Here is a 22,022-nt window from a genome sequence, read left to right as displayed (position 1 = left end):
TAGAGACCAAAGGTCAATTGCTGCAGTACTTACTCAATTAAGCCTCCATTTGACAAATTTGTAAATGGCTTATAAAGAGGAATAGTAGTTAATACCACACATTGATAATAATTAGTAGTTATGAATGAGTTGTTAAAATTAAAATTTGACTTAATAAACCATTTATAAATTTGTATCCAAATGGGGTCTCGAAATCTGATTCACTTTATTGTTACAAGATGATAATCAAATGTTGTCTTGTTTAATGAATGATCAATTGTGATTAGAAAAAAAACAGCTTATCCAAGCAAACCTAGGAGGAAGCAGCATTGTGCAATAGCCATGCTGATGCCAACATTATTGGCCTTCCTTTCCATCCAAGTAGAAGGCAACCCTTTTCACTGGATACAGTGTAACCATCACAGCCGTAGACAGAAATCATCAACCTAGCTTGGTTCATACACTTCATTCCTACTACTTGAAAACCCGCACGAGCTAGCTGCCTACGCCATTGATCTGCCCTTTCGTGTCTCTCAATCCTGTTAGAACCCTCAAATGCTATGACGTTGCAAATTTGCTCTGCGAAATGAAATTTTTCGATCTTTAGCCTCTCTGGGCTAGTTCGCGGGATACTGGCTTCGAGGGAATCAAAAATGGCGGAATAATAATGAAGAGATTCAAGGAATCTCCCAAGAAAGAATGGACCATTGTGGTTGGCATCTTGTTCAACCATGGTTAGAAGAACTGGATTTAGTTTCTTAATTGTTTGAAGAATGGTCTTTAAGGATCCTCTGCTTTCCTTCACATGCTTGTGCAAATGCAGGAAACTATTTACAAACAATGCTTCTCCTTCTCTTAACTCGAGCTTTTCATCTGTCAATACTGAAGTCGATACTGGCTCTGCTACCAGTTTGAATTCCAAATGAATGCCCAAAGAACTGGCATCTTCAACGAGGCCCTTCAGGCTAGCCTCAAGCTCCAGTGGATCTTGGACTCCAATTATGCCCGTGATCCGAACTAGTTTTGGGGGGCCTTCGGCTCGTGATCCCAAAGTTCTTACTAAAGAAGGCCACTGAAGATTGTGTTCCATTCCAAGATCAATTATGTGCAGAGAGTCTTTCCTCGTTGCTGCTTGAGATATAGCATCATTTGCAGCCATGAAACCAAAAGCAATATACGGAGTTGTCTGGTGTAACAGATCTAAGGCTTCATTCTTTTCCTCCCTTGTTATCAAAGAGACATCACTGGCACCATTAGAGAATGAACCGTCAGAATTCACATTTTGAAGAAGGCATAATCTATTCTTTAATCCCATTGCAAAACAATATGAAACTCTCTGCAAAGAATCTCCCCAAGGGCTCACACAAGACCAGATCTGGCTTAAAATTGTATCAGCAAGTTGTGTGTCCCTGCAACCCACAGCCTCAGCACAAGCTAACAACAATTGCACCAAATGAAGGCCTTGATCAACTACGTCCTTTATACTCGGCTCCATGACTGTACAAAAGCCAAGATCATTGCACGAGCCACACTCTTCCAATTCACCCTCTTTAGTCATCATCATTGGAACGTCTCCATCATAGTAGAAACCATCAATCTCTGAAAAATCTTGGAGCCCCTCTTCTGGATACTGATTTAATAGTCCATTTTCGTCGTCTGATGACTTGTTTGCGTTGTCTTTTTCATAGCATTCCACGTTAAAGAAGCTGTCGACGATTTCCTCCACCTCAGAGGTGGCCAGTGGAGGAGTGCAATCAAAATGTGGGCAAAGATCCATCTCTAGTAAAATTTCTCCCCATTCTCCTCCTTGTTCTTGCTGCACACGGGCCGCGCAAAATTGTCGAATGGCAGAATCTTGGTTGAGATTCTCATACATGGGAAAAGGAAGCGAACCATTCATGGCTTCCATTGATGATTTTGATGGGAGGGGAGTACAGGGATTGAGGCCTTTAAAACTTAATTGTGTAAACAATGTGCATCTCTATTTTTAACCATCTTTAGCAAGAATATTCTGTGTGTGAGGTGAGGAGCACATCATCGTGGCATATTATATAGTCAATTTCCATGAAGAATCTTGCTTGCTTTTCAAGAACTTGGCATCTTTAGTTACAACGCCTTTCACCCTCACAAGAAAGCCAGAAAGAAAGAGAAAAAACCCTTTAAAATAAGCCAAAAGTACTTCATTATATACTTGTATCATAAGATCATAGCGTAATATGCTAAGAGATAATAAGTAACTGTCTTTTCTTTTCTTTTCATTTTTTTTTCCAAGTTTTTGATTGATTGCTGAGTACACATGCCTGTTTGACTAGGTTTTCACTTTTGCTTCATATAGACAGCTTCCTGAATAAGTTATCTTAAACCATCTTCTTCTAAAATATTTTCTAACCAAAGTATTTTCAAAAAAAATAATCTAAACATGTTCGAAAACAACTTTGCCCTCGTTTAAGCCACATTATTGTAAAAATGAAAAGAAAAAATATAGTCGTTACGGGCTCCACACAAGAGATAAAAAGTCAAATATAGTGGTTTGATGTGATGTATAACGTTCATATTTTTCATTTCAATGAAGAAATAATTGGGCTCAAACAGGACCTTTTTATTCTCAAAAGTGTAACTTTCAACTTTTCAAAAGTCTTGCCAAATGGATCTAGTGAGTGAGTAGTTTTGTTGGCCATTAACTATTAATGGGAAATTAAAGGAAAATAAATGGGCGGTGGGTGGAATGAAGAAGAGGTGAATGCAGCCGACAAGAATTTGTTGGCACCGTAAAGTCGATAAGTTAGGAATTGTCAATTTACTGGAAATGAATAGGAAGCCGGCACATTAAATAAGGCAATTGGTCTATGAGGAATTTAACATAATCCCAATGCCTTAAAATTAATAGCATAAAATGGTTTTATGTGTTTGTCACAAAGTCATTTTCTATGAGGTCGGCCAACAATCAATGAGACAACTCTAGTTGGCCTAGGATCGAGGAAACAGTATATTCGATGTTTACCGGAATTTCATTTTTTTCAATAAATAATTATCATAGTATCTGTCGGTGTCCAATCTGAAAATTCACGTCGAATCAGTTGTGAAGCCAACTTGAATTACTTATAGAGGACTTTTTATCCAAACCAAATAGGATAGTACGAGAGGACGGCCGAAGGCCTCACCCATGTAAGTCGGACCATGTAATACATCATATGAAAATATCATCATGACACAGTTGCAAAAAGTGTTCTTCTTGGACAGCGGCCCCAATCCCCTCAGCCAATCAAAGAAAAGTCACGAAGCCTAAGGCGCGGACCTATGCGGCTATGCATTATGATGACTTCGTTATAACCAAACTCTTTAATCAATCAAATATCTTCAAATAGGTCAGTGACCAATGTAACGACTAGTCATCATAGTTTGACATGACTATATTCTCAATATTACTCAGAATAAAGATCTAGCAAAATTTCGTTTATATTGTATCAAATTAGACATTATTTTGCTTAAATTCCCATAAGTTGATATAAAGGTGCTTATGTACATGTATGTATTTTTAATTTAATTTTTTTGGCGTTGGTCAGAATTTCAGCAAGAAATTTAAGATGAACTTCCTCTCTCACTCTCTAGCAGTTGATGTAACAGTAAACACTAGCAAAGTTTTATTCACCTTCTTCAAGATTGACTATATGATTTCTTCTTCGCCATTTCATTTTATTCGTAACTACATCTACTAGGATATCTAAACGAAACCCTCGTCCTCCACTAAATTTGAGATTAACCCCTAACATTTTCAGTCCACGTGGGGAAGAACAGTTGACCTAATCAATCATTCCTAGATTCAAAGAAAAGAAAATGTGAAGCAGTTGGTAATTAGTTCAGCTAATTAAATTGAGAACCTCAATGGTTCATCCTAATTCAAATATGCTAGCTGTATGCATACCTAGACAGCGTTTGTCAATACCTAAAAGTCATACTGATTAGATTCCCCAAAATTTAGTCAAAGGAAAAAAGTCATAAATTTTAATTGATATGTTCCTAAAATTATGATAAATTTCAAGTTTCTTTTCATTTTATTTTGCTACTTGGAGTGAGATTTTCTTCGTCGCCAAAATTCTACAATAGAAAAAGGACAAGAGTCACAATTATTGCTCATTAAACAACCATTCAGTGTCATAACGACGGAGGTTAGTCACATTCCACGTAAGAGTGACCACAATTCCCAAGGATAGTAGATCAATTGTCACATTTCATTCTTTCGCAACGATAAATTCGAGATCACAAAGGACATATTAGATCATAATATTGAAGTTTTATATGAATCGAATTCAACGTGAACGCTAATAGGGTCATAGGGAGATGTCACATGTAACATAACAAATGTCACAATATACTTTCACGTTTCATCAACACTTTCATTGACTGATCACATTTTTAAAGAGAGTTCAATTTTTTCATATTGACCAACATGTTCTTGATAAACAAAATGATTAATTTTCTATATAGGATTATTTTAAGTGAGAATAAATATATATGATATATCATCAAAAGGTTATAATTAGAATTCTTTAATTATAGGAAATATATAAAATGGGTTACATCTTCAAAAAATCTATTCTTTTGAACTTTTGCAAAAGGGCAGGCCCAAGTTGTCCTGGCTCAATCTAGTGGTGGGCCGATTGTTGAGAGTTGAATAAGGCCCAGCGTACTGAAACTTTGGGCTTTCTAAAATTGTATTGAATTGATTCAAGTTCACCACTTCGCCCATATTTGGAAGAAATTAAAGAGTTAATGTAATCAGTGGTCATTGAACTCTACTATAAGTAACTACTCGTTCACTAAAATTTAAAAAGTTACCCTTTGCTCATTATACTTTGCTATACGTTATATTTGCCTGTTGAAATTTAAAAAGTTACTCGTTACTCATTTAAATTTGAACAAAGATATCTATCAATCACACATATCATTTCATCATTGTTACATATAATAAAGTTCAGTGAGCAAAGAGTAATTTTGTTCAAATTTAGGTGAGCGGCTAGCATCATTTCAAATTTCGATGATCAATTAGTATTTTATAGCAAAGTTCAATGAGTAAAGAGTAATTTTTTAAATTTTGGGGCGCAAACAATAACCTATAATATAGTTCAATGGCCATTTTAACTCGAATTTAAAATCAAAATTTTAATTTATGCTAAAGTTTATTACACATTGCACACTGAGACTTACTCACTTTGGATGATAGTGAATTTATTGTCTATTAGACAAGTGCTAAATATATGTACTGGTATATAGCATTATTTTTAAGAGGAAAGCCTATTGTATAGAACAATTCTCAACGAAAATGTTACAAACAATCTTACGTGAATTAAAATATTGTAAAAAATAACCCTCCCACCTAGCATATGTGTATTCTGTACCCATTTTGAAGAAGAATTTTCTGTAATTGTAGCTTGGCTCTATTTTTAAAATACACTCGCAACTTTATAAATAGTCCTATTTGTTTCTCATTATTTTTCTATTAAAATAAAAAAATATAACTGTTATCCATCACATCAAGTCATCAATTTTGAATTTCTATCCTTCCGTGGAACGTAACGACTATGCCCTTGTTTGAGTTCCATTATTTTGAAAAAATACATTTTTCAATAGTATTTTAATATAATTTCAATCACACATTTTTCAATAAAATAATATTACATACAAATCTAAAATTTTCTTTTATTTATAATTTTATATTTTTCATCAATACACATTTCAAAAATTCATTCTCTCCACAGAAGAAATGGGGGCTTAAAAAGGGCTATATCAAACTTTCCACCTTTTATTGGTCTTGCATAGTACGACACAATTCCAAGGCTTCCTTCAATCGGATCAATGGAAATGGAGTCTCCCTTCAAGGCAAATATATATTGAAAGGCAAAGTAGCATTATTGACTGGAGGTGGGTCAGGTATCGGAACATGGAGCAACCGTTGCTATTATGGGCCGCCGGAAGAGCGTTCTTGACTCCACTGTCTCCGCACTTCAATCCGTCAGCATGCCGGTAAATTCTTTATTTTTTTTACGTATTAAGTTCTAAATAACGTCGTGAAAGAGTGGAACTTCAATGAATTTGTTTGAGAAACTGTTAGGCCTTTTTTGTGTCTGCTGTATTTTGCGAATTACAGGTTACCATAGCTTCTTAGTTTTCTTGTTGAAAATTGGTCAAAATTGAATCTCTGTGTCTTTTTTGCTCAAAAGGGACCACTTAATGGCGTTGCTTTTGTCCATATTATGAGTTTGAAAAAGAATAATTGATAATTAATAATGGTCCAATGGAAATGTTTTGCGAGTGTTGGATGGAGTGGGATTCTTATAGGGAATGTTTGGGAATTGTCATTGATACTTGTATAATTGGTTAGAGTTAATCTGCTATCCCACTATTATGTTTTCGACTGTTACAATTGGACTTGAAGTTGAAGGAGATGTTCGAAGACGGGAGGATACACAAAGAGTAGTGGAAACAACTGTCAAGCATTTTAGGAAGCTTGACATTCTTGTCAATGCTGCTGCCGGGAATTTTCTTGTGTTGGCTGAGGATCTGTCCCCTAATGGATTCAAAACAGGTTCGACTTTGGAAACTGCTGCCCCTCCTTTTTCCTGCTTTTGATGCTATGAACCTTTCATTCATGAATTTATTAGACACCTTCAACTTACAATCGCAATTCGTTCCTTAAATCAGTAATGCCTCATCTATCCCTTTCATTTAATACTACTTTGTGAAGAGTGCCAATAATCTTAAGTGATGATTAAAGAAATCTATGAATGACATCTGTTACCTTTGAAATACTTTTAGAGACGGGATTCTTGATCTTCTGGAAGGATATTTAAGAACATATTATATTTATAGTAGGATATCTATAGTTATAGGACTGATTTCCAAAACACCAGTGCTAAGCATCCAATGACATGGCACAATGCAATAAGTGGTGTAATCAGTTTTGTAACCAACAATTGTCTCCCACCGCCTATTGTAGTATGTCATGTCACTTGATGCTTAACTTATCAGTGCTTAGGAGATCAGTTTCTTCTATAGTTGATCTTTATTAGATTATATCATTATCTTGAGAATTCTTAAAAGCTCTAATCTAAATATTTGATGATGTAATGACATTATGTAGTGATGAATATCGATTTTGTTGGTACATTTACAATGTGTTTGTTATGGTTTTGGTGGAACTTATAGGGGTTTGAATTTCACATCAGAAGTACTGGCTTCCTTTATGTGGTTGATATAGGCTTGGGCTCTCTAACTTCAATAGCTAGCTTTTGAAGTATAACTCTCCCAAGTTCTATGACATTTGTATCAGAGCAAGCATCAAGTCTCGAGACCCTGGTCGGTATATGGGTGCTTGCCCCCACGTGGTGCCAAGGTCGGAAGCGTGGTGGTTTGTTGTGCTTTCATTGGAATTTATGGGGGTTTGAATCAGACATCAGAAGTATGGGCTTCCTTTGTGTGGTTTATATAGGTTTGGGCTCTCCAACTTCAACGGCTAGCTTTTTGAGGTGTGGCTATCCCAAGTTCTATGACAATGTCATTGAGAACACGAGTACTTAAGAAAGATGGACCAGGAAGGAACTCTTTTAGTGGAGGATTTATATTGAACATCAATGCCACTTTACATTACACGGCGTCTTGGTATCAAATCCATGTATCTGCAGCCAAGGTTTGTGAATTTCGTTCTTGCCAAGAGTTTGACTTGTTTAAGATTTTCTGATCAACTGGTAAGTCTTTCAGGCAACTTTTGATGCCCTCACCAGAAATTTAGCTCTCGAGTGGGGCACTGACTATGAAATCAGAGTTATTGGGATTGCACCAGGTCCTATAGGAGAGACTATTGGGATGAGAAAGCTCATGCCTCGAGAGATAAATAGCAAAGCCAGAGACTATATGCCTCTATATAAACTTGGCGAGAAGTGGGATATTGCCATGACTGCTCTTCACCTTGCCTCAGATGCCGGTTGGTAATCTTGCCTAATACATTATCTATACCTATGTCAAGTTGAGATTTATCCTTAAACAAGAGTCGTTTGCTGAGATAACTTGGCGTTTATTAAATGAAATTTGAATTGGCGCGATGTGGATTGTTCTGTCATTTTTCTCGATTGGTAGTTTTGCCTTCTATTCGTGTCCTTTTTTAATTGTCACGCTGTCATTTTTCCTTCACGTCTATGCATGAACATGCTTTGCTCCCCTTTTTTCTTCCTTCAATGGGTGTTGCAAATTCCTTGCCTGGGCCTCATAATTTAATTTTCTCAATGATTTGCTAATCTTTTAAGTCCTGACTACTTCTATCGTATGAAGGGAAGTACATAAATGGAACAACCATTATAGTTGATGGAGGACTTTGGCTGAGCCATCCTCGCCATCTGGCCAAAGATGCAGTTAAAGATCTTTCTCGGACAGTGGAGAAAAGATCACGAGCTACACCTATCGGAATTCCCACCAGCAAGATGTAAGCCAGCTAAATGTATCACTTTTATTGTGGATTTAATCCCCATCTGTATGGAGTGGAGTTACAATAAGTTGCATTAACATGTACGATAGACCTTGTTAACTTTTTTCAGAGGTAAATAATTACATCTATCTATTTACTACATTTGTCGTGTTTGAGTAATTTCTGCGACAAGATGGTGTAAATTAAATTACAGATTGCTGATTAGAATTAAGAAATGTGCTTAGCTTACCAAAAATCATACTGCGATTAGCGATTAGTTATATTCAATAGACTATAATCAAGACCTTGACATCAAAAGAGTACTGGTTTCAAATTTTAGAAAAATTCTGTTTAAAGTGATCCAGCAAGGTCTAAGGCTCCGCACTCGTCTCTGCCCACTAACCCAAAGGCAAGATCCACCATAGCTTGCAGGGTACCCATTACTGGGCCTGTAATTTCTGTAATGTGGCCCGTGGACTTTCCTGGGCCCAGCTCACTTCCATCTTGCGGTTCAGTTAAACAAGAAGGTACAAAGTTAGGCTTTACTTTTCTGCTTTTGATGTGGGATGCTGAGATCGGTTGTGCTAACATGTACATAATGATTTATACAATGGTTTATATACACGTAATATGATGAGATATGATTAGATCAAAATTTCTTCTACCAAATAAAAGAAAAAACTTGCGCACTCTCTTTTTGACACTTCTATATATATCATTATATAACTCTCTGTATTCAAGTAGCATAATTCTGCTGCGATACCAAACTGATATCAACAACTTCATCTTTATCCTTCCTCGACATTCCCAGACTTCAAAAGCCACCGCTTCTTCTGCAAGAGACCCTTCCAGAGATTCCGACAGCCGCCAAGCCGGCGTTGGCTGTCACCTCCATGGCATAAAAAAATATTGTTTTGGGTGAGAATATAATCCATGTGTGATAATGTGATGCCATCCGCCCGCCAACTTTGATGTCTATTTATAGTAATGGGGAAGATAAATATATATCCGATTAGTATATAATTCCAAACCGGCAAATATCATTCAATGTTCATCCACGGATATATATAGACGGAAGTTAATTAACAGAGTTGCACAGACAATACTTGAAAGATTTCCAAAACCAACAGAGAGAGAGAGAGAGAGATGGACTTTGCCAAGAAGAGGCTGAATGATGCCCTTGGAATTGCACATGAAGCAGTTGAAGGGATCTCAAAAATTTTGCCCCCTTTTACTGGTTCACGTGAGAAAAGGGTAATATTGTTTGGCCAATCATCTTAATTTCTAGCACTAACTAATTTTTCCTCACTAGATGATAACTTTTTAGCTCGTTTGTACTTCAAATGTGTTTATTTTTTTCCTTAAATAGCACGATAAAACTACTGGTTTGTTTATTTTAGGAGCTGGACATTGGTCCTATACAAAGGCCACTGGTTGCTGTAGTGGATGGTAAACGAGTCTCCAACAGAAATTTACAGATGGAATCACTGTTGGATAAGTGTGACACACTGATTCTGAACGGAGAAATGATATTTGCTTTTTACAAGGCACAAGATCTTTCGGTGGGATCATTCCCAGTGGATGATGAAGACGTAAATCTTGCGAAATCAATCCTTGACAAGGCTAAGTCGAAAAGAGTGAAGATCTTGTTACCAAGCCAAGTCGTTGTGGTTGACAGATTTACTTATTATGGAAAGAACAAGGTGGTGGCAGCATCTGCCATCCCGGATGGTTGGACTGGCGTTGACATTGGACCTGAATCAGTCGATTTGATCAAAAATGCCCTCGACAGTGCAAAAACTGTTATGTGGGAAGGTGCAGAAACATATGAATTCGGCAAGTTTAGCCGAGCATCTGAGGTACAAAATTTCCTATCTCGAACTTTAGAATGTCATCAAATTATTGGTTGGAAAAGGCACATAAAACTTATTATTGGAATTCATTGCAGACAATTTCAAAGAAGGTCTTTGAGCTTGGTGACAAGGGAGTGAAAACATTCATTGGAGTAGAAACAGAAACTGGCAGTTCAGAGATAGAATATACAAGAACCGTTGGTGCAGAATAAGGTTTTAGGGTCTTTTGATGTTTTGATACGATGATTTTGTTGTCTATATACGTGGTTGTGAAAAATCACTGGTTTCTTCATTTCACTTCGTCTCCCTTGTTTGTATTTTTTTCATTATTTATGAGTCGAGTTTTGTTAATTTAAATGATGGGTCCATTGCCTCTTTGATTGATCACCTATGCGGTCGCGCCAAATATATTTATATTTATTTTATTTATTTTTTTGTTTTTTTAATCACTCTAGGTGACTTGATTTATTAATAACAAAAATAAATAAATCATAATACAAGGGAAAAAATGAAACTTTTCCGAAGATGAAGATTGCAATCAGAAGTCAATAGCTATGTTGATGTAGCCATAATACAAGACTTTTCCTTGTTTTTATTTCTTTAATTAATTGTGTTATTCCATTTCCCTATAATTAGAGTCTATGTCATTTTAGATAATTTGGGTCAATTTTAATGATTTTTAGGAGTTCAATTACCAAGTGTGAAATTTCAATTAAAGTTGGAATTAGGTTAAAAGGAGGCCGGAGGCTTGTTGGATTGGGGTTTATGAAATGATTAAAATATTAAAGAAATTTTGAGGTTTTCTTTAATTTTGTTTTAAAATTTAAATCGATTATGTATCAATAATTTGTGGCTTTATGTTATTCAATTTTTAATTTTTTTTTTTTTTTTTTTTGGGTCTTCCTTCTACATCATATGTCGATTTACGTGCATTTGGTGACTGCACATACCATGCCCTAAAATATAGACCTACTGAAAGGAATGACTATAAGCTAATGTCCTAATAGGATATTATAAAAAAAGCAAACATATAATTACTTAGAATATGACGTGTGTATCTCAATTTTCTTATGAAGGTTCAAATTGTACGAGTTATTATTATGGAAAAATTACTACAAATCCTACATCTAAAGTTTCAATTTCAAAAACAAATTTTTATAGTTTTGTTTTCAATAATCAGGCCCTAATTATCTCTTTTCTACACACACACACACACACACACACACATCTAACTACTCATAGAAAGATGAATAAAATTCACCGTAGTTGCAATAGTGTTTGAGACTTCTATTATAACTAAATAGTGATTTCACTGTAAATATCAGTCATACACATTTTTTCTTACTCAAAAGGACGGTGAAGCCATTTCCCTTTTAGTTCTTTATTTCTCCACACAAACCCATTTTCTGCAGACAGAAGCTTTCTTCATCATCATCATCATTATCATTTTCTTCTATCACTTCTTCTTCAATTCTTCTCTCGTTTTTCTGTGATTAATCTCTTCGTGCAAAATTCTCGTGAATAAAGAGGTAAATCCTGGCATGCCGTTTTTCTCAGATTATGATTTTGTTTATTCAAGATTCTACGTGCAAAATTTTTGATTTCGAGTGAATAGAGAGGTATATCTTCGATTTTATCTGATAATTATAATTTTATCTATTCGATTCACAATTTTGGGTTTTTGTGTGAATAGAGAGGTATATTCTTGGTTTAATGTAAAATGCTTATTAGTTTGTTAATTCATTTATGTCTCTTGTGTATCTCATGCATTAGTGATCTTTGCAAAAATCGTGAAGTATGGAAATAAGTTAGTTTTGGATATTATTTAGATCATTATTCTGAGTTGATTAAATTTTTAGCCTGTTTAGTAAAGTTTCCTGATGTATTAATTTAAATCTGAAATTTCTCTGCACAAAGCAGGGGAAGAAAATGAAATAGATTCTATCAATGTTATTTAACCGAGTCCAAAGTCTGCACTGTTTTGTGACGTGGTTAATGTAGATTAATTTTATCATTATAAATTTTATTTTTTTCGTTCTCTTTTATTTTTTATGATTATCTGGGTCTCCAGCGATTTGTATTGGTTATCTGACAATTCCATATCTACTACTCGACTTCCCGACTTAAGAGTCTCTTGGTACCGCTCTTACACCCCACCCCCACCAATATTCTGAAATTCCTTTCACGGATAATTTTTATGAATTCTATTTAATTTACTACATTCTTCTATATTTCCACAGTTTGCATGTTACATGTTTCCAACATGTTAATTGTAACAAAATTCAATTATAGATTGTTAAGTAATTTAATTATGGGAAGACAATGTTGGGTACCTACATCTACGCAACTTGATATTCTTCAAACCATGTTTGATGGAGAAAATGAAAGTCCAACCAATACAGAAATTGTATAAATAGGTTCCTACCTATCCTCACATAATCATATTTCTAAAAAAAAAAAAAAACATTCGTGAGTGGTTTAAGAATAGGCATACTCAGTTAGAAAGAGAAAGAAAACAAAAGCAATCCAATAAGAACTATGAAGTGCAACCTCATCGACGTGTGAGAAACTTTAATTTAATAGGTTTGTATTTAATGTTAGATTTAATCCTATTTATCATACTCTTCAACTTTATAAATCTTTTTTCTTACAAAATTTCCTTTGAAAATATTTTCTTATTCTTTCTTTCTTTTAGGTTATGATAATCATCAGCTTGAATCTCAAATTGATTTGCAGAAGGATCAAACTATTGATGTAGCTATTGATGAAAATTGTGTTACTGAAAAGCTAAATAAAAATTCTGAGGATAATCATGTTGAATGTCAATCAAATGTTGATGTTACTGTTGAGTGTGTAGGATAAATTGAAGGGGAAAATATCACGGTTGAACTTTTTGTCTTGCCATGTCCTAAAACTTGTACACATTGTGGTGTAAAAAAATTCTGCACAGAAAGCAAGGGCTTTTGTTGTTGTGATGGAAATGTCAAATTACAGTTACATAATATGCCTCCTAAACTATTTTATTTATTTACGTCTACATCTGAAGAGGCTATTGCTTTTAAGAAAGTTGTCGCAGTTACAACAATCATTTTGCATTCACTTTGGTGTTAAGTATGACAGAGAATTGTGTAAGAATAATAAAGGTATATATGCTTTCAGAATTTAGGGACAAATATATCATTTTATAAATTCTCTTGTACCACTAGATTGTCGTCCAACATATTTACAACTATACCTCTATGATACTGACAATGAAATTGGTAATAGACTTAATACTTCAGACAGGTTTTGTGAATTGACTTTAAGAAAGTTGATGGATATTTTAAACAAAAATCCGTATTCTAACTTTTTTAGATCGTTAAATGAAGTCACTGATCTAGAATCTTGTTGAATTTTTCTGAGGTGTGATCCAGGTCTTGATCAAAGAACATATAATTTGCCAGCATCAGAACAGGTGGCTATAGTTTGGGTTGATGATGGCCCATCTAAAAATACTCGGGGTCGGGATTTATTAATTTATGGACATTCGGGTAGTGTGTATAAAATTCAATATTATTATGGTTATCATGATCCACTTCAATATTCATTACTTTTTTCGTATGGAGAACCTGGATGGCATGAAGGTATTGAGAAGGTAAATGTTAATGTATCCCGACTTCAAATTTGTCAAAATTTAATAAAAATTAATAATCTCCACTCAGCTGAGGAGCTCTTGGAAATAGAAGATGATGGTAAAATTTATTGCTCATAATAATTCATGTTTTATTGACTAAATGTATTTATCTTATTATTAATAATAGATAATGAATGTATTTCATTGATATATGTGTTTATTTTTTGCAGTTTTGAAGACAAGGAGGAAACGGATGACAGTATCTTGTCGAAAATATTATTGCTACAAGCTACAAATCAGGTCTAAAAATAATTGTCTTCTTTTACATATAGGTAGACTTTTACAGCAATTTGTTGTTGATATGTATGTTAAAATTGAAATATCAAGATTGGACTATTTTCGCAATAATAAAAAAGTCATAAGAGTAGAAGTATACCAGAGAATTATAGATAGCGTTCAAAATGGTGAGAATAGAGGTTATAAAATTGGTAGATCATTGGTGTTGCCTGCTGATTTTATTGGGGATCCTAGAAATATGAGAAAAAGATATATGGATGCGATGTCTTTAGTTCAAAGGTATGAAAAACCTGATGTGTTTTTTACGATGACATGTATTCCAAATTGGCTTGAAATAAAACGTGAATTGATACACAATGATGAAATACAGAATATGCCAGATTTGTTGGTGCGAATATTTCGGGCCAAGTGTGAACAACTAAAGATAGATTTAGTTAAGAGAAAGTTGTTGGCTCCCATAGCTGTATATGTTTATGTCATTGAATTCCAAAAGAGAGGATTACCTCATGCTCATTTTTTTCTAATATTTAAACCAAATTTTAAGATTAGAAATTCTTTATAAGTTGATGAAATGGTTTCGTGTGAAATACCAAACAAAAATAAATACTCTCATTTACATTCAGCTATTGTAAAACATATGATGTATGGTTCTTGTGGGCAATTGAATCCAAAGAATGTTTGCATGAAGAAAAATGATGTATGTAAAAATAAATACCCAAGAGAATTTGTCCAATATACTTTATTAGGTAATTATTCCTACACGCATTATAAACGTCGTAATGATTGTGTAACTATTAAAGTAAGATGTTGTATGTTGGACAATAGATGAGTTGTGCCATACAATCCTTACATTCTAGCTAAATACGATTGTCATATTAATGTAGAGGTATGCTCTTCTGTTAAAGCTGTTAAATATCTATACAAGGTTTACGACCGTATCCATTTTACTATGAATAAAGAAATAAATGAACACTTTGTTGATAAAATTACAAACTACCAAACGGCTATATGGATTTCCACACTGAAGTTATGTGGAGGATATTTAGTTTTGATTTATTCAATATGTCTCCTGCAGTGATTTGTTTACAGTTGCATACTGGAGATGCTCAAATGGTTACATATAATGAAAGTGATGACTTATCAAAAGTTATAGATAGAGAGTTTATTCATCGAACAATGTTAATTGAATTCTTTAAGATGAATATTTCATATGAAAAGGCAAGAACTCTCCTGTACAAAGAATTCCCCACATATTTTGTCTGGAATGCATCCATGCGAATTTGGACTCCTAGAAAAAAGAAAGATGTTATTTGTAGAATAGTCGCTGGTAATCCATCCGAGGGTGAATGATATTTTTTTTAGAGTTTTACTAAATCATATTAAAGGGCCAAAATCTTTTGAAGATTTAGGAACTGTCAATGGTGTCATTTTATCTACTTATCGTGAGGTAGCGGTTTTATATGGTCTTCTTAGTGGAAATAACTATTCTGAGACTTGTTTAACTGAAGTAGTTATTTACCAAATGCCCATATTATTGCGTTGACTATTTGCTAATGTGTTGACTCTGTGTCGTCCTGCAAATCCAAGAAATTTATGGGAAAAATTTAAGGGTTTTATGATGGAAGATTATTTACATAACGGTATATCACAACAGAATGCTGAGATGAAAGCTTTGCATTGTATAAATTCTTTCTTGGAGGGTGTTGGTAAAAATGTGACTGATTTTGGCTTGGTAGATTTCGATTTGAATGTAACTGATGATGATAGCTTTCAAACCATGATTGCTGAAGAAACGACAAATATTAATGTTGAGTCAGGCATACATTATGCTAAAAGTCTAAATAAAGAGCAATAGAATGCCTATGATATAATTTTGGATTGTGTTTTGAATGATAAGAATGGAATGTTTTTATTGATGGCCTAGGTGGCACTAGAAAAACATACTTATACAAGGCGTTACTTGTTGCTGTAAGATCACGAAATCTTATTGCATTAGCAACAGCATCATCTGGTGTAGCTGCGTGTTTATTACTGACTGGTCGGACAGGACATTCACGATTCAAAATTTCACTTCAAATAAATTCTGATAGGCGTTGTTCGGTGAGTAAACAATCTGCACTTGGCAAACTTTTATCAATTTCTAAACTAATTATATGGGATGAGGCGCCAATGTTCATAAATATGCTTTTGAAGCTTTGGATAAAATATTAAAAGACATTACTGAATTTCCAATACCGTTTGGTGGAAAAGTCATTGTGTGTGGAGGAGATTATCGTCAAGTTTTACCAGTGGCACAGAGAGGAACGAAAGAGGATATAATGAAGGCAAGTTTAGTTTTTTCACATTTGTGGCCTTCTTTTACACAACTACCATTGATTCAAAATATGATAGCTAAATTAGATCCTTCGTTTTTTGAGTATTTGCTAAAAATTGGGAATGGAATTGAGAGAGATCATTCATGCCAGATGATTATACTTCCTCAAGATATCACCATCAATTTTGAAGATGAGTTTAAATCACTGAAGGAATAAATTAACATTATGTTTCCCAATTTCCAAACATATGGAGACAATCAAAATATTATGATGAATAGAGTTATTTTAACCCCAAAAAATGAATATGTGGATTTAGTAAATAACATGTTGTTGAAAGAAATTCCAGGAGAGAAGTTTACTTATTTCAGTTTTGATGAAGTAATTGATAAAAGCGAAGGATTTATTCATGAAGATTTTTTAAACAGTCTAACTCCTAATGGTATTCCTCCACATGAACTTGTGCTCAAATGAAATTGTCCAGTTAAGTTGCTTAGAAATATTAATCCTGTAGAAAGTTTATGTAATGGAACAAGATTGATTTGTCGTGAATTTAGACAAAATGTGATTTTGGTTGAAATTGGAACTGGAGAATATCAGTGAAAGCAAGTTTTTTTTACCTAGAATTCCATTCATTCCACTTGAAGGTGATAAACAATCAATGCCGTTCAAAAGAACTCAATTTCCACTTCGTCGTTATTTTGCAATGACTATTAACAAAGCTCAAGGTCAAACTCTAAATTTTGTTGGCTTATATCTTCCGAAAGATGTATTTTTTCATGGTCAATTGTATGTTGTATTATCCCGAGCTAGGACAAGAAAAGATATAAAAGTTTTGATCAAACCTTCTAGCAAAAATAAATCACATAGTTGTTGTACAAAAAATTATTGTTTATGATGAAATTTTGAACTTGATTCATGACAGTTAACCATTTTGAAGGAGCTTAAATTCAATTCTAACATAAGAAGAAGGTACACATAGAATTCATTCCAACATCTAATATTTATGATAGAATGTTGATTTTAGAGTATTTGTTTTTTTTTACTTTGGAATTATTTTTTACAAAAATATACTATCTAATATTCCTTTGCAGAATATTAAGGTAGCACTTTTAGAAGTTAATGAATGGAATGGAGTGGATCACTTCTGTAAGAATTCTAACGTGACTAGCATTTTGAAGTTGTTATTCAAAATATAAATGACATTCTATTTCAAAACATTTTTTTAGAGTATTTAAATCAATTTAATTTATGCAACATATGGAAATTCAAATTTATGAGAAGAAGGTCAAGGAAATGTTGGTGCATAGGAAATTTATTAGTACACACTCTCTTCAAAAATTGGTTACCTGAGGCAAACCAAGCTTTCAAGTCTTCAGATCTAAAGATAACTTGTGATGAAGACATAAATGACACAAGTTCTTCTGCCTTAAAAGAAAAAAAATGAGTGGATGATGATTGAGATATTTGAGAAGTTTTTTGCAACAACTATTCTCTTCTTTTAAATCATGTAGTGTTTAAACTATCTAGATTAGAAATGATATATACATCAGGGTGTTTGGTTTGCTTTATGTGTGCTAGATAACATCAATTATTGTTGCAAGCTTTGTTGATAAACCTTGTATTTATTTTTGTCTTCTATTTAGATTTATTTTCATCTAAGTAAATCTATACCTATAGAAACTTATTTTATAAATGACATGATTTCTTATATTTAGCTGTCAAAGCTAATAAGTTTTAGGATGGTAAGTTGAAATTCATATTGATAAACAACTAGCAAAACAATAATGTTTAATGAAAACTAATCATAAAATTGAAAATTAGTATAACCTGTGAAACTATCATTAAACTATCATTAACAACAAAAGAAATAAAAAAGTCATATATATATTTGGGCTACATTTTTCCTTCATTTTAATGAATTTTCCGACTGTTGAAGGTGACGTGGTGGGCCGTGTACTGCAATTGAAATCAGATTTCAGCAGACTACAGATCGATATATTTCCAGTTTTGCCCATCCTCTTTGAATAATGGTTGCAAGAAAATAAACATGAGCATGTGGGGACACCTAATAGTCAAAGGCTGCCAATCTTTCAATATTCCACAATAAGACCCTGCCACAACATAAGTGTCCATTACTCATGTCCAAATCGTTGCATACATGAATCGAATTTTTGAGCAAAATAAAATTATTAACCAACAGTCACCCTCTCGTGAATTCAAGTACGCTGACAGTGAAAGATAGAAAAAAAAAAGCGAAAATAAGGCTCCATTTTATTCTGGAATTCTTTTATTCGGGAACACATAAGACAGTACAACGGGCATCGCCTGAAGTCCCAATAGATGATGCAAACGCAAATATCCAATAATTTGACGTTCAACTTACGTACCGAAACAAAACACACCAAAGCCAGCCTCGCGTACTTGACGAAGACAATAGCTCGAACTTGTACATTCCCATAAGTCCCAACAGACACGTGGAGACCGTGAGGTCCCCAAATGCGGTCATCACGACTGCTGTGCCATGTAATCGGGAAGTCTATCCCACTCACTTCGTTGCATCTCCAGCATATTCATATCGGCCTGCACTTCATCCTCAGCACTGGGTAGATCTACCTCGGCTATTTCCTCATCTGCTTCTGCTCTCACGAACGTCTCATCCATAACTCCAGAATGCCGCAAGAAATTATGAACACCCATCGTTGCCAGGACAACTGCAATTTGTGTTCGGAATGAGTAGCTCGGCATACAATCGAGGATTTTCCACCTCTGTTTCAACACATCGAATGCACGATAGATCAAGTTCCTACACGAAGAGTGTCTGAAATTGAAGTTCTCACGAGTATTCGAAACCTACGACACAGACCTGTTCTTTTGTCGCGAAACTGTTGGAAGTAATAAAGTATATTCGAACCTTTGTACGGTGTCATGTACCCCGAGCGAGGAGCAAAACCAGAGTCCACCAAATAATACTTTCCCGGTGCTGGCTGTGGAAAATTTAATTTCGGACTGTATATAGCACGAGCTAGAATTCGTGCATCATGCGTGTTCCTGGTGTAACCAGCAAGCATGAATGTGAAACACAAATTGAAATCACATACATCCAACACATTTTGGGTCAGAACTTCTTTTCGACCGATAAATTTTACACGCTCGTGACGTGGTAGTACAGCTCTCACATGTGTTTCGTCAATAGCCCCAATGCAATCCTGAAATAGTGGATGCTTGTTTAGGTCCAGCCTGTGCGGCTCGACACCGTCGTTGTAATTTGAGGCCAGTCTTATGACATGTTCCGAGAGCGTCACGATGGCACTTAGCACCTCCTTGAAAAATACACAAACGATCTGCAAAGAATGGTTGACTATTGTTGTCACCTGTCGGTATCCTTTGCCATGTGCAAGTATGCACAAAAACATACCAACTTTCTCGTAGATATCCACCTGCTGGCTACTAGTTAAACCATATTCATCTTGCAAAACATGTGCAAAGTGTCGCAACATCGGTGGGTACATTCGAAATTCCTGAAAGCATATCTTACCATTCTCGTTCATAGCCCCCATCATGAACATATGCCCATTTCTGACGAATGGAAATCATCGAACACGATCCCGCTATGCACGATAATAGGTCCTCGAATCGGTCCCGACAATAGCCGAAAATGTGACCCATGCTGTGACATCATTTGCCAGACAGATGAACAACTCTTCCTCATCGAGCTTGTCGTCAGAGTTGGAGGCCGGCTGTAGCACGCACTCAAAGCTCATTATGGTAATGAAGTTACAGGCTTCACGGTCCAATGCCTATTATATAGAGGAGTTCACAAAGGCACTTGCTTACCTCAGCCCAACAAGTAGGTTAAATGTTTGTACAAAGAAAAAAAAAACACTGCAACGATTACTAGGAAGAAAATAGTTATAGCCGGGGTAGCAAGATGCCCTTCAACTTGTGTTCAAAATCTCGATGCTATTCAACATGAGGTACGTATGCAATGGTAAGCAACATGTGATAAATTGTACGGAAATAAAATTACTAGTCAACCATAAGTGTCCAACACGTCCGCATGAACGGGAAAAAGTACACGAAACATGAAATGTCCCAAACGTGGAGGGAACTACACTATTACATAGAGTAATTAGCGGACGGCAACATCCTAGTGAAGTTTATTATTACACTCATTAAATTGTCATTCGATCCATTCAAACTTCTCATCTGCATCCTTCATAACAGCTAGCATATCCCGACAGCGCTTCTGCATCATAATTTTACAAGCATAGAAGTAGATAGGGGAGCGGCGCTGCAGCCGTCCCGCTGTGAGCAACTCCTCAATTGCTGCGGCCCCCGCGTTCTCGGTCGGATTGATGATGCTATTGAGCTTCGCGGCCGCTTCCTCGACAGCACTGGTAGCTCAATCCACGAAGTAGGACAACTCACAAGCAGAAACTTTCTTTTGCTTTCCCTTACGGCCCTTAGTGGATGACGGTCGTTTCTCGCCTCTTCCAGTGTCAGAAGTGTTCATGCTTGCGGTACCTATTGTATCATCCCCCTCATCGTTCGAACCGTTGCCCTCTTCGTCAACAAGAATGGCATCCAAGTGGTCCTCCGCATGAAATACAGCGAACCCCATTTTACAAAACTGGCTCGGGGTCATCGCGTACTTGTCGCCATCGTAGCTGTTACCAAAAAGTTGCCGATAGTGGTTGTAGATCTCGCTAACGTCTTTGTCCTTATAATCCTTATATTCTTTGTTCTCCTGCATTAACAAATACACAGGATAATATTAGGTTCGAACAACATAGGGATTGAAAATGTCACAAACACATACAGATGCATGCATCCATGCACTTTTTTGTCATGAATAAATCCAGTAATTAGCAAAATTTGGCAAGACTTCGTTTCAGTAATTTCCCTCGAAATCAAAATCCGTGCATCTATGTAGTTTCAGTAAAGTTGTGAGAATGCAATCAATGGTTAGTTGAAATCTGAAAATGTTTCAAGATCTATCAGGAAATTTTTTTTTTGTTTTACACAGAAGAGGTGTCAAAAACCACATCATCGCTAAAACAACGTAATCATAGATGGAATCAGATTCTCATAATGTGTAGTGATGCAATGGAGAGTGCAATGAAGAAAATAGTTTTGGGTTGCCCAGATTCTTCTATGGCCCTCAATGCTACGATGACATGTGTTATCTTCAGTAACAACCTCGTTGAAGAGTTCACCCAACCACTGTAATCTTTTGGAGCAAAGATAATTTCCAAGCAAGTTGATGGCGTTCATTATTTCAGCCCTTTCATTCATCAGTTCAGTCATTCTCACATATGAAGGGAAATTGTCATATATTGAATTTTAAGATCAGTTTTTCTATAATTTTGTTTGACAAGTAACAATTTGACGACAAACAATGGTATAAAGAACTCAAGCAAACTATGAGACCAAATTTTTGTAACAAAAAATTAACATAACATCCATATTGCCCACTGCAACATATCAGAATGCAACTCGGAATCCACGTA

At 35.2% G+C, this 22,022-nt stretch overlaps 3 protein-coding genes across 9 annotated transcripts; 1 reads left to right on the top strand and 2 right to left on the bottom strand.

Annotated features, from left to right (window-relative positions):
* Positions 1-115: 115 nt before the first annotated feature.
* On the bottom strand, positions 116-2,253 carry LOC111384648 (DELLA protein RGL1-like). The gene has a single exon (XM_023008959.1). It carries the CDS (start codon positions 1,886-1,888, stop codon positions 293-295), a length of 1,596 nt encoding a protein of 531 aa, XP_022864727.1. The 5' UTR covers positions 1,889-2,253; the 3' UTR covers positions 116-292.
* A 3,529-nt stretch (positions 2,254-5,782) lies between these two features.
* Positions 5,783-10,685, top strand: LOC111384652 (peroxisomal 2,4-dienoyl-CoA reductase-like). 7 transcript variants are annotated; one of them, XM_023008969.1, is made up of 6 exons: positions 5,783-6,000; positions 6,413-6,562; positions 7,183-7,663; positions 7,735-7,957; positions 8,302-8,452; positions 9,835-10,010. In XM_023008969.1, the coding sequence occupies exons 3-6, from the start codon at positions 7,523-7,525 to the stop codon at positions 9,875-9,877; spliced, it is 558 nt and encodes a 185-aa protein (XP_022864737.1). In that variant the 5' UTR covers positions 5,783-6,000; positions 6,413-6,562; positions 7,183-7,522; the 3' UTR covers positions 9,878-10,010. The 7 variants fall into 7 exon arrangements, with proteins under 7 accessions (XP_022864737.1, XP_022864738.1, XP_022864736.1 ...); XM_023008970.1 differs by having other exon boundaries at positions 6,419-7,663; XM_023008968.1 differs by having other exon boundaries at positions 6,413-7,663.
* Positions 10,686-16,916: 6,231 nt separating this feature from the next.
* On the bottom strand, positions 16,917-20,069 carry LOC111384650. The gene is made up of 8 exons (XM_023008961.1): positions 19,444-20,069; positions 19,062-19,330; positions 18,826-18,837; positions 18,711-18,737; positions 18,500-18,623; positions 18,340-18,358; positions 17,859-17,937; positions 16,917-17,017 (listed from the first exon to the last, which is right to left on the bottom strand). Exons 1-8 carry the CDS (start codon positions 20,067-20,069, stop codon positions 16,917-16,919), a joined length of 1,257 nt encoding a protein of 418 aa, XP_022864729.1.
* Positions 20,070-22,022: the final 1,953 nt, after the last annotated feature.

Source organism: Olea europaea, unplaced genomic scaffold, assembly GCF_002742605.1.
Source record: "Olea europaea var. sylvestris unplaced genomic scaffold, O_europaea_v1 scaffold2964, whole genome shotgun sequence".
Classification (NCBI taxonomy): Eukaryota; Viridiplantae; Streptophyta; class Magnoliopsida; order Lamiales; family Oleaceae; genus Olea; species Olea europaea.
The sequence above is the reverse complement of the archived record's forward strand: the minus strand, read 5'-3'. Positions and strand labels throughout refer to the sequence as shown.

Coding starts and splice junctions, on each gene's coding strand:
- LOC111384650 (XM_023008961.1), bottom strand. CDS start 20,069: ATGGGGGCTATGAACGAGAATGGTAAGATATGCTTTCAGGAATTTCGA. Junction 18,624..18,710: donor GAATTCACGAGAGGGTGACT/GTTGGTTAATAA, acceptor ATGTTGTGGCAG/GGTCTTATTGTGGAATATTG. Junction 17,018..17,858: donor GAAAGCTTGGTTTGCCTCAG/GTAACCAATTTT, acceptor AACTTTCTACAG/GATTAATATTTCTAAGCAAC.
- LOC111384652 (XM_023008965.1), top strand. CDS start 9,581: ATGGACTTTGCCAAGAAGAGGCTGAATGATGCCCTTGGAATTGCACAT. Junction 9,689..9,834: donor CTGGTTCACGTGAGAAAAGG/GTAATATTGTTT, acceptor TGTTTATTTTAG/GAGCTGGACATTGGTCCTAT. Junction 10,294..10,382: donor AGTTTAGCCGAGCATCTGAG/GTACAAAATTTC, acceptor AATTCATTGCAG/ACAATTTCAAAGAAGGTCTT.
- LOC111384648 (XM_023008959.1), bottom strand. CDS start 1,888: ATGGAAGCCATGAATGGTTCGCTTCCTTTTCCCATGTATGAGAATCTC.